At 40.6% G+C, this 12,453-nt stretch overlaps 2 protein-coding genes across 4 annotated transcripts; both read left to right on the top strand.

Moving 5' to 3' along the window:
• The first annotated feature begins 5,007 nt into the window (after positions 1 to 5,007).
• Positions 5,008 to 9,663, top strand: LOC139411964 (lysophosphatidic acid receptor 6). 3 transcript variants are annotated; one of them, XR_011634652.1, is made up of 4 exons: positions 5,008 to 5,101; positions 5,740 to 6,980; positions 7,709 to 7,799; positions 8,263 to 9,663. XR_011634652.1 is itself a non-coding variant. In XM_071158731.1 (2 exons), the coding sequence occupies exon 2, from the start codon at positions 5,744 to 5,746 to the stop codon at positions 6,851 to 6,853; it is 1,110 nt and encodes a 369-aa protein (XP_071014832.1). In that variant the 5' UTR covers positions 5,010 to 5,101; positions 5,740 to 5,743; the 3' UTR covers positions 6,854 to 9,663. The 3 variants fall into 3 exon arrangements, 1 of the variants encoding a protein (XP_071014832.1); XR_011634651.1 differs by having other exon boundaries at positions 5,059 to 5,101; positions 5,740 to 7,799; positions 8,263 to 9,661; XM_071158731.1 differs by having other exon boundaries at positions 5,010 to 5,101; positions 5,740 to 9,663.
• Positions 8,310 to 9,350, top strand: LOC139411965 (P2Y purinoceptor 2-like). The gene has a single exon (XM_071158732.1). The coding sequence runs from the start codon at positions 8,310 to 8,312 to the stop codon at positions 9,348 to 9,350; it is 1,041 nt and encodes a 346-aa protein (XP_071014833.1).
• Positions 9,664 to 12,453: the final 2,790 nt, after the last annotated feature.

Genomic DNA, 12,453 nt, shown 5'->3' with positions numbered 1-12,453 from the left:
GACGTGGTAGGCCACATAAGTTCAAGGAAACGGAACCGCTGAGTGCTGAAGCGGTAAGAAAACGTCTGCCCTCTGTTGCAACACTCACTACCGAGTTCCAAACTGCCTCTGGAAGCAACGTCAGCACAAGAACTGTTCGTCGGGAGCTTCATTAAATGGGTTTCCATGGCCGAGCAGACTCACACAAGCCTAAGATCACCATGCTTAATGCCAAGCGTCAGCTGGAGTGGTGTAAAGCTCGCTGCCATTGGACTTTGGAGCAGTGGAATCGTGTTCTCTGGAGTGATAAATCACTCTTCACGATCTTGCAGTCCCACGGAAAAATCTGGGTTTGGCTGGTGCAAGGAGAACGCTACAGGCACGAAAGCATAGTGCCAACTGTAAAGTTTGGTGGTGGAGGAATAAGGGGCTGGTTCTGGTTAGGCCCCTAGTTCTAGTGTTGGGAAATCTTAACGCTACAGCATACAATGACATTCTAGACGACTCTGCTTCCAGCTTTGTGGCAACAGTTTTGGGAAGGCCTTTCCTGTTTCAGCATTTGTATTTATTATGGATCCCCATTAGCTGCTGCAAAGGCAGCAGCAACTTTTCCTGGGGTCTGGCAAAATGAAGGCAGTTATACAATTTTAAAAACATTACAATACTTTCATTACAGAATTCACAACACACTATGCCCTCAGGCCCATACTCCACTACCACATATACAACACAAAATCAATGTGTACTTGTGTTTATAGTGCGTGTGTTTATAGTGCGTATGTTATCATGTGTTTGTATGCCTGTGCCTATGTTTGTGTTCCTTCAGTCACATTTCAGTCCCCAGCATGACAATCAGTGCCCGACCTCACTAATGCTCTTGTGACTGAATGGAAGCCATTCCCTGTAGCAATGTTCCAACATCTAGTGGAAAGCCTTCCCAGAAGAGTGGAGGCTGTTATAACAGCAAAGGGGGGACCAATTCCACATTAATGTCCATTAATTTGGAATGAGATGTTTGACAAGCAGGTGTCCATATACTTTTGACCGTATAGTGTCTCTTGAATTCCAAAAATAGTATAAAAAAATGGAAGTTGACAAGGGCAGCAATGACTCATACAGGAGTTAAAATATCAGACATACAGAATGTTGAAACTATAGCAGCCAGACCTTTTTTAATTTAATCTCAGACCTCACAATGTAGAGCAGCAGTGTAAAGTGTTACTTACACAACTTTTAAGTACTACTGAAGTATTTTTTTCTGTACTTTACTATTTATATTTTTGACAACTTTTACTTCACTACATTCCTAAAGAAAGTGATGTACATTTTACTCCATATATTTTCCCTGAAACCCAACAGTACACGTTACATTTTGAGTGCTTAGCAGGACAGGAAAAGGGTCCAATTCACGCTCTTTATCAAGAGAACACCCCTGGTCATCTCTACTGTCTATGATCTGGCGGACTCACTAAACACACATGGTCAATTTATAAATTATGTCTGGAGTGTGCCCCTGGCTGTCCGTAAATGAAAAAAAAATGGTGCTGTCTGTATGGCTTAATATAAGGAATTTGAAATCATTTTTACTTTTGATACTTACGTATATTTAAAACCAATACTTTTAAACCTTTACTCAAGTAGTATTTCACTGGGTGAAATTCACTTTTACTTAAGTCGCTTTCGATTACGGTATCTTTACTTTTACTCAAGTATGACAATTGGGTACTTTTTCCACCTCTGATGTCAAGTGACCACTGTAAAGAATATGGAGTCGATTCTTGCTGAGTTTCAGGAAGAGGGTGGCTTTTGGAGGACGCTCTTTATCATCTGCTCATTTGAGTCTTTAAGTGTGAAGGTGACTTTAAGCTGGCCTGGATCCCACTTGTTAATGAAGAAAGGGTCTGCTGTGTCCTTCGAACTGTCCTCTTTACTTGTGTCCTCTATTTTCCTGCCACTCGCACACCCTGCGTCCTTATGGGAGTCATTTGACACCATGCTCTTGAAGAAAGTCTCTTTTACTGGGTGACTTGTAGGTAGTGAGCTATACCTCTTACCCCCACCCAGCTGGCCCCACTCCCCCTGCAGACACAGGCCCTCTAGCTGAAGCTGCAGGGCGTCTGGGGAGCAGCTACGGACCTCCAGGCAGTAATCTGATGTTGCAGTCTCTAGGTGTTCATCATCCATGTGACCTCCGAACGTTCCTGATGTGTGGGCAGATCTATAGGAGGGAAACAATGATATCATGTTTGAGGGAAAGTGAATATTACCAGTTAGCTAATTCTGCGAGCCAAACAAACTGTGACCGAGTTGTCAAGGAAATGTCAGTGCTTGCCTTTGCCTGTCTTGACGTCTTCTCTGTGGCTCCTCAAGCATCACCTCATAGAAGCGCCTGAACACAGGAGCCGTGTTGTCACCCTGGTGGTATTTCTCTTGCACATTCTTCATAGGGTCTTAGGAGGAAATGTGATTTATCATCACATAACAAAAGGTGAAACAGTCTTGAACAACTAAATGTTTTATCAATGGTTACAGTAGAAAGTTTGAAGAATGTTTTAAATGAAAGAACGAACAATGTGATTTTACCTGAAGTTATGCCAGTACACTGGAATATACTTGGTCTCTGTGGGCCAACAGGTTTCAAAGGCTTCAAACCACCATTCCTCACATGGACTGATTTCCTGTACTGCTTAAGATCAATGCTCTTTAGGCTGGTATCAGCTCTGAGCTGACTCCGGCTGTCCTGCAGTGTGTCGGTCTTAAAATCATGTAAGTGTTGGGTCCTAGCAGTGTTTACCCGTGAGACATTGACACTCTGAAGGAAGAGACACATCATTGATGTTATCTTTCCTCTTTCCCCTCAATACTCATGAAAGAGTTTGTGTTAGCAAGAGTCAACTCACCTGTGATACTGCGCTTGGTATTCTAAAGGGCTTGGACATTCGGGAATTCCTGATCCTCAGTGGCGGCTTTGGGCCGGGGCAAGACAGTGCTGAAGTGCCGTCAAAAATAGGCCTAGCACCCCCAAGAAAGAAATTAATAATGTTTTAATTTCAATATATATAATGAGTCTAAATTTTTCTGTCTCTCAAAATCCTGTTCTCACAAACGAGCTCTGACTGCTCAGGGTCCAGCCTACATAACACCGTGCCTCCTCATTGGCTCTGACAGAATGTCTTGAATTTGAGTGGTTGAAAAATCCATCTGACTGATATGTCTTTGAACTATGTAAAATTTGCCTGTAGCTATCCCCTGATCCAGTGTCAGATCTTTTAAATCGCTAGCTAAATTAGTTTAAATCAGGATGTGTGTGTATCTGACCATTGATCTGTTTTACGACCCGATTCCTATTGTTTCAAAATTGTTGCACTGATTTGCAGATAGCTGTGTTGTTTCCTATAGCTATAACAGTAGGCTACTAGCTGTAAAATATTGAACCCAAGCTAATTGGCATTGGAGTCATGGAGGGCTGTTGTTTGGGAGTTAACCGTTGGTTTCTTGCAAACCCTAACATGATTTTCAATGACATGTTGAGTACATATGTAAATTCGAAGATATTTGGTGATCGAGGTCGACATCGTTCTCCCTCACCTCACGGACGTGATCGCGTGTGTGCATGTAATCCACCCCTATGCAGTGAACAAGCTACCCCATAGCTACCCCAGTGAAAAAATCCTGCCGCCACCACTGCTGATCCTGTTGATGTCCCATTCAGACAGCTCTCTTTGACTCCACTTGTCCACATTGACTGTCCCCGACCTGTTACAATGGGATACTAAGAACTCATCATAAAGAACCCTGAACGCATCGGAACGAACCGACATCACACATCTCCATGTAACTGTGTTACAACTGGAAAGGTGATAGTATCAGTTCCAGTTTCAATCTCACACTACATCATGTCTGGCCAGACTTGCATAGGCCTTCTCAAATGTACATCTCTAGCATTATTATCTTTTCATCTGGTGTGATTAATGTTAGTCTCTAATAGAATGTACAGTTTTGCTAGCCTACCGTGGATCAATGGAAAGCATTGATGTGTTCTCATGCTTTGAGGATGACTTGAAGCATGCTGACCTGCTTCTGATAGTATATCTTATCTGCATAACAAAATAATATAAGAGGAAGAGACATGGCTATAGTTTTGAAACAGTTAAATGTCAGATGATTTGCAAATTAGTGCCTCTGGCATCATGATTCACCTACCTGTTTTCTTCTCACTTGATTTGGAGTCTGTCTTGCTGTGTTGTGTCTGGCTACTGACCTGGGCTGTAGCAGTGCTTTACCAATGCATTGCACAAAATCCAGGGGCGTTCCAGAGCTTTTTTCTGGTGCCAGTGGAGTGGTTTGTTTGAGTTTCCACAAACTGGACATTTTTATCTGTCAAAACATTGAATGTGAGAAAAATGACAAATGTGTCTTTATAGCAGGTAGGCTACATGATTATACAGAATGAACAAACTTAGTATTTTTTTATTGTCTCAAATCTTAATAATATGATCATTATTGCTGCATTCTTGTGAATTCTTTGTCTAATTACCATAGCGACACCTATTCATTTAAAGTTCCTTGGTATTGCTATGGTAACTGGACAAAGTAAAGAATTTGGAATTCACAATGTAGAAATACTGATTCTATTCTTAGCATTTCAAGACATTAGACTCAAAATAGAATACAACAAATCTAAATGATTGGACTTATAGGAAAGACAAAGTTAGAATAATTGTTAAACATTTATTTAATAAAAAAATGTTAACTGTTTGTATATTTAAATCCATTACTCAAGAACTGTTCCAAGTTTTACACAATGACAACTGCCAATGCTACAGTAAGATTTCAAGCATGTACTGTAAGCATTCGGTGAAGTGGTTTCACATCCTGGCTATAATAAAGTTGGGGGTTTTGACTCTTATAACCACACAGGAAGAATAATTTGATCTAGCCCATATTTGTGCTTCAACACGTGGTTATGAGAAAGACCAATTCTGCTTCTGCCTGTATATATTACATATCATGGTTGTGTGCGACTACAGCAGACCAAATCCTCATATAGAAGTCAGGGGAAGTAATAACTAGTTTGTCATTCAGGACTTGTCCCACTGATGGACTGCAAGCGCGAGCTTAAGTAAGTAGCCTACTCAAAAGTAGATGTTATAACCTTTCATCAGGATCACAAGCTCCTCCATAATGCAGTATTTTCCTTTAAATGTGTCATTGTGTATAGATATTTTAACCTGCAACTAATTGGATTCTGATAAACTTTTCACAATTGTGTTCAGTTACACTTCCCTCTTGTTTTTTTGGACAGTGAGGCTAAAATGTGGAATCCAAAATGTTGGAGTATAGAGCCAAATGTAAACATTTTTTTGTTTGTTTTTAATATGGAGGGGAGTGTATGTAAGCTTGAAGTTGCTTTAAATCATATATTGTGCATATATTGATTGAATGTTCATTTTAAAATGTGGTTATGCTTTAAATCAGAGAGTTCTATTTGTTTTGTTAGAATTTTAAAGCTATTTTGTGACAGATGTGATGTCCCTGCGATAGTTGACTTGGGGTGAGATCTGTTCTCACTTCAAGTTCTACATCCTGTTTAATGTGTTTTCAGTTCTACTGTCTGACTACACTGAACACCACCTTTATAAGAATTAACAAGGACGCAACACACAATGTCTGCATCATTTATTGTACAAAATGTAACATTTCACAGTTTCTTTGTGGTCTGACTAGTAATCTAAGCAATTTGCTCTATTTTTTCTTAAGGTGAATGTTAATAGCCGGCATACCCCATTCATCCCATCCTAAAATGAACAGCACAGTGTCTCCGTCCGTGTTGCCTCTGGACAACAGAAGTCTCTCTGAGTCCTGTACAGTGGAACCCCAACACGTGTCCATCACTGTTTTCCTCCTCCTGGTTGTCCTGGTTGGTTTCTTCCTCAACAGTTTCAGTCTGTGGGTCTTCTGCTGCCGTATACCACAGTGGAGCTCTGGTACTGTCCTGCAGTTTCATTTGGCTGTCAGTGACACTGTTATCACACCAGTCGCACCATTAATGGCAACATACTTTGTTATGGGTAGCCACTGGCCCTTTGGAGCTTTTCTGTGCAAGCTGAAGATTGCCTTGCTGAGCATTCACTTCTATGGCAGTATCCTGTTCCTTACACTCATCAGCATTCATCGATACGTGGTAGTTGTCCAGTTTAAAAGGGGCTCCTGTATGAAACGAAAGGCGTTTGTTCAGAATCTGTGTGCTGGAGTCTGGTTGGTTTTGCTGGCTAAGGGAATTGCCTGTTTCTTCTTATTGAACACAAGCCCAATGGGAAACCGCACACAATGTCTCAGCATTCATCAGGAAAAATACATTGACGTCTACTTCGCCATCAACTTCATTATGCTCATCCCTGGGTTTCTGCTGCCTCTCTCAGTGGCAGTGACCTGCTATGTTCAGCTAGCAAGATCAATGTCTCGTATCAATATCAACATGTCCAAGGGCCGTGATATAAAGGCCAAGTCACGTAAAATGGTGGCCATGTGTCTGGTGATATTTGCACTGTGCTTCACTCCTCTGAACGTGATACGAACTGTGGCTGTCATATTAAAGAAGTACTTTCCAGAACAATGCAGTCTTCTCCTGCAGGTGGAGACTGCATACTATATCTCCTGGATTTTGGCTGGAGCAAACTGCTGCCTGGACCCATTGCTTTATTGTTTTGGATCACACAACTTTGTCAAGGCTATTCATAGGTCTCTCAGAAAATTTGATGTTAAGTTTAAAAAAGACCCGGCCACAAATGACCAGATCATCTATGATACTGCTATTGAGTCTCCCTCCATTGACTTAGAAGACATCCACACCCAGCATTCGAACACGTCTTGAATAAGGAACCTCATAGTAGTATAATCACATTGGCTTATTGTTTATTGTGTTTGCTCAGTGTCTTTTTCTTTTTTTACATAAATAGTATCTAACATTGACATGGGACCTGTGAAGGAAGAATGCACAGGTAAGTGCCAAAATAAAGGAAACACTTGAGTAAACGAGGGATACAAAGTATATTAAAAGCAGGTGCTTCCACACAGATGTGGTTGTTGAGTTAATTAGGTAATTAACATCTCATCATACTTAGCGTCATGTATAGAAATGCCCAGTTGCCTATGATTTTGGCTACAATGGCTAGTCAGTCAGTCAGTCACACACCAGATCTCAACCCAATTGAACTCTTATGGGAGATTCTGGAGCAGAGCCTGAGACAGATTTTTCCACCACCATCAAACAAACAGCAAATTATGGAATTTCCCGTTGAAGAATAGTGTCGCATCCTTTCAATAGAGTTCCAGACACAATAGAGTTCCAGACACATTGAAGCTATTCTGTCGGCCCGTGGTGGCCCAACGCCCTATTAAGACACTTTATGTTGGTGTTTCCTTTATTTTGAAAGTTACCTGAGGGTGATCATAAATGTATTATTTTATTGATGTGTTATAATATAATTAGATACTGTCATATGGCATACTGTAATTGTAAAACAAAACATGCTCTGTTTTAAACAAATTCAAATGTATATTGAATGCATTTTAAAAGGAAGATATTTTCCACAGTCTTCATTTGTAATAAGTCCATTTTAGTCAGTTATACTGTAGGGTTTTGTTTAAAGTCACTTTTTTTTGTGGTTTGATGATTGCATTGCTGATGACGAAAAAATATTGTAATTACTTTCCCCGCATCATGCAGGAAGTCACTAGAGGTGTTGTGAGAAGAGGTGCTCTCACTGTCCCATTCTGAGAGCAGCAAGTGTGACTGGTGTAATGCTTTACAAGGCTTGGTAAGGTCTCTCTTACGGGTTTATAATAGCAGGTTGTCTCTGACAAAGGCAGATGGTAGAGAGATGCACATATTTGCTTACTGTTAACAATATACAGTTATAAATTGAGAATTACAGTCTTGATCTTAATATCATGGTTCATAAATGTTTCGTTTTAGGCTACCTTTACTCACATTTCAGATGTTTTTGTTTAAATCCAGATCTGTACCTGGGTTTGTGAACTGGATATTCTTAGACAATCTTACCATTGTGAGATATAATTGTTGAGAGGCAGTGCAAGAAAATGTGGCAACACAGGAAAAGTTCAATGCAATAGCATCCTTTGACATCAGTCTATGAAGTGTTGCAAGATACAATAAAATTGTTTAAATGCATGAAAATGAGAAACAACATTTTGATATATTTTTGGGGGTAATAATTTTCCCATCCTAAATATTACTCTTCATAAATGTTTCCTTCAAAGGTGTTTCAAGAATATCTACTTCCACTCTACATCGATTTCTTCTCAAGATGACCAGCACAGAGTCACACTCCATGTCCCTCCAGTCCCTGACCACTATCCCAGCAAACATAAATGCCGACATAACCACCATCCAAGCCAACAGCAGTAACACTGAGCTCTGTACAGTGGAATCCCAACATGGTTCCATCCCTGTGATCCTAATCCTGGTCTTTGTGGTTGGCTTCCTCCTCAACAGCTTCAGTCTGTGGGTCTTCTGCCTCCGTATACCACATTGGAGCTCTGGTACCACCCTGCAGTTCAACTTGGCCCTGAGTGATGCCCTTGGCACCCCTGCAACTCCCCTGATGGCTGTATACTTAACCAATGGCAGCAACTGGACATTTGGACCATTACTGTGTGTATTCAAGATTGTCCTTCTAAGTGCACACTTCTTAGGCAGCATCCTGTTCCTCATGCTCATCAGCATTCATCATTATGTGGTGGTTGTCAAATTCAACAAAAGCTCCCATATGAAACAAAATGGGTTTGTAAGGAAGTTATGTGGTGGAGTTTGGTTGCTGCTTCTAGTAGAAGCTCTTGTCCTAACTTACTTTCTTCCACCCAGTAAGGAGGGAGATAAAACCCAATGTCTGACCATCCATCAGCATGATCTGACAGATGTGTACTTTGTCATTAACTTCTTCTTATTAATCTTAGGATTCCTTCTGCCTTTCTCAGTGGCTGCAGAAAGCTATCGTCGCCTGGCAAACTCAGTGTCTCAACTCAATATCAACTCAGCAAGGGGCCTTTCCGTTAAGATCAAATCACAGAGGATGATAGGTATCTGCTTAGTGATATTTGGGCTCTGCTTTCTACCACTCAATTTAGTGCGGACAATAGGGGTAGTGGTAAACAAATACAGTGAAGCTTGTACGATGCTTCGACATTTGGATACGGCATATTATGTGTCATTCATCCTGGCAGGTGTCAATAGTTGCCTGGATCCTCTGCTGTATTGTTTTGGGTCCCAGACGTTTAGAAAGGCATTTCAGGGTGGATCCTTCAGTGTGGGTCGGATGAACACTCAAAGAAGTACAACAGAGCTTTGAGTGAGTCGGAGACAGAGAGGTTATCAATTACACTGCAATATTATTGAATATATCACGTTCTATCTACAGTATGCTGCTTTCTCTGTTTCATATTCATGTCTCATTGATAATTATCTGGATTGGGGTCATATTGGGTCAACTTTTTAACTGTTAAACTAAATTGTTTTTTATTTTCCTTGTGTATGAATTGTTATCATATTTTGTAATGTAATTATTGTTTCTTTGACCTTTTGCTTTTATTTGAGAAAATAATAATGTATGAGGTTCAAAATGTACCTGTTCAAAATCCGGATTAAAAGAAAATGTACCTCTATTTGTCTATAGTTCTCATTTCACAAACTCACTAAGGTGGGAGTGTTGACTATCCATACAGTAAGCATATCAGACACCCTAATTTGTCTCAGTCTTGTAACCAAAAACAATGTTTTACTTAGCCAATTTCAATTTGATGAACGAAAATGACATGGAATTCAAATGGATTTACCCCAATCACTTTCTGACAGCACCCCTTTTGATTTGAATGAAACCATCCATGAAAACCATGAAAAACAGCCCAGACCATTATTCCTCCACCTAACTTTACAGTTGGCACTATGCATTGGGGCAGGTAGCGTTCTGCTGACATCTGCCAAACCCAGATTCATCTGTTGGACTGCCAGATGGAGAAGTGATTCATCACTCCAGAGAACGCATTTCCACTGCTCCATGCTTGGCATTGCGCATGGCAATCTTAGGCTTGTGTGTGGCTGCTTGGCCATGGAAACCCCTTTCATGAAGCTCCTGACAAACAGTTATTGTGCTGACGTTGCTTCCAGAGGCAGTTTGGAACTTGGTAGTGAGTGTTTCAAACTAGGACAGAGGTTTTATATACCCTACACGCTTCAGCACGCAGCAGTCATGTTCTGTGAGCTTCTGTGGCTTACCACTTCGCGGCTGAGCCGTTGTTGCTCCTAGACGTTTCCACTTCACAATAACAGCATTTACAGATGACTGAGGCAGCTCTAGCAAGGCAGACGTTTAACAAACAAACTTGTTGGAATGGTGGCATCTTTTAATGTTCCACTTTGAAAGTCACTGAGCTCTTCAGAAAGGCCATTCTACTGCCAATGTTTGTCTATGGAGATTGCATGGCTGTGTGCTCGATTTTATACACTTGTCAGCAACAGGTGTGGCTGAAATGGCCGAACCCACTCATTTGAAGGGGTGTCCTCATACTTTTGTATATGTACTGTATTTGACCATTGTAGAAGTGCTCAGAAAGTGACTTTTTGGACTTGAATGCCAAAACATTCAAGAGATAAAAGTGCTCAAAGTTGACCCTTTTTGCAAACTCCACAGTGCCTTGAGACATCAATGTCTTCATCGCTGGAAAAGATAAACAGTTGAGATTGATATCATTTAAAAGCTTACAAACACGGTTGTCAAACTATCTTATAATTTCTTTCTTCTTAAATGTTTAATAAAAGGGGTCACAAGGGGTACGCGCAATGCTGTCTGTCGGGTGTACCCCAAATAAAATGTGATTCACATGGTTTTTAATAAAAAAATGCATTATTCACATTTTCAAAAGTCCATTTATATTTTCCAATGGGGCCATATATTTAGGTGAGGTTTTTCTCTCGCCTGAGTAGCCTCGTTTCCCTGCCAAAAATAAAATTCAACCATCTAGTGTTCAGCGAAATAACAACATAATGTCAAATACAGGTAGCCTAATCAAATAATTCACATCCAATCACATTAACCGTTACTCTCTTGCAGGAATTCCACTAACTCCGTATGTAGCCAAACATAGCTGCTGCTCATGTTGGTATCTGTACTGATGGCGCAAAAGCCATGACAGGGAGACATAGTGGAGTGGTAACACGTGTGCAAGCAGTTTCTCCCGACTCCACTTAGGTACACTGCAGCATCCACCGAGAGCCTCTTGCTGCCAAGGGAATGTTTGACAGCTTGAAAGACATTTTGGACATTACAGTGAAAATAGTTAACTTTGTTAAAGAGAGGCCCCTTAACTCTTGTGTATTTTCTGCATTATGCAATGATATGGGCAGTGACTATGTAACACTTTTACAACATACAGAAGTGCGCTGGTTATCAAGAGGCAAAGTATTGACACATTTTTTTGAATTGAGAGACAACCTTAAAGTTTTCTTTACTGATCATTTTCACTTGTCTGACCGTTTGCATGATGATGAGTTTCTCACACGACTGGCCTATCTTGGTGATGTTTTTTCTCGCCTGAATGATCTGAATCTAGGATTACAGGGACTCTCCGCAACTATATTCAATGAGCGGAACAAAATTGAGGCTATGATTAAGAAGTTGTAGCTCTTCTCTGTCTGCATTAACAAGGACAACACACAGGTCTTTCCATCATTGTATGTTTTTTGTGTGTAAATAAACTCAAGCTTATGGACAATGTCAAATGTTATATAGCGAAACACCTGAGTGAGTTGGGTGCGCAATTATGCAGGTACTTTCCTGAAACGGATGACACAACAACTGGATTCAATATCCCTTTCATACCCTGCCTCCAGTCCACTTACCGATATTTGAACACGGAGAGCCTCATCGAAATTGCAACAAGCTGTTCTGTGAAAATTTAATTTAATCAGAAGCCACTGCCAGATTTCTGGTTTGGGCTGCGCTCAGAGTATCCTGCCTTGGCGAATCACGCTGTTAAGACACTGATGCCCTTTGCAACCACTTACCTATGTGAGAGTGGATTCTTGGCAAATGATTTAAGACTGAGACTCTCTCCAATACCAGCATTGCATAGTTATGGTGCATCCTTTCAAGCACACCCTTCTCAGTAACCTGTGGTGAGTTATTCACAATTTTCGATTAACAAATAAGATTTTATATGTAAGTTGGTTAAATAAAGAGCAAAATGTGTGATTATTATTATAATATTATTATTTGTGCCCTGGTCCTATAAGAGCTCTTTGTCACTTCCCACGAGCCGGGTAGTGAGAAAAACTCACACTCATTCTCATGTTTAATAAATGTATCGTATAGTGTGTGTGTGGCAGGTTTACAATGATGACAAAAAACAACATTTGAGAGTGCACTGACCCTGGTGCTAGAGGTGGTACGGAGCTGG

The sequence above is a fragment of the Oncorhynchus clarkii genome, chromosome 6 (assembly GCF_045791955.1).
Source record: "Oncorhynchus clarkii lewisi isolate Uvic-CL-2024 chromosome 6, UVic_Ocla_1.0, whole genome shotgun sequence".
NCBI classification, from domain to species: Eukaryota; Metazoa; Chordata; class Actinopteri; order Salmoniformes; family Salmonidae; genus Oncorhynchus; species Oncorhynchus clarkii.
Note: the sequence above shows the minus strand (reverse complement) of the source record. Positions and strands in the feature narration are given on the sequence as shown.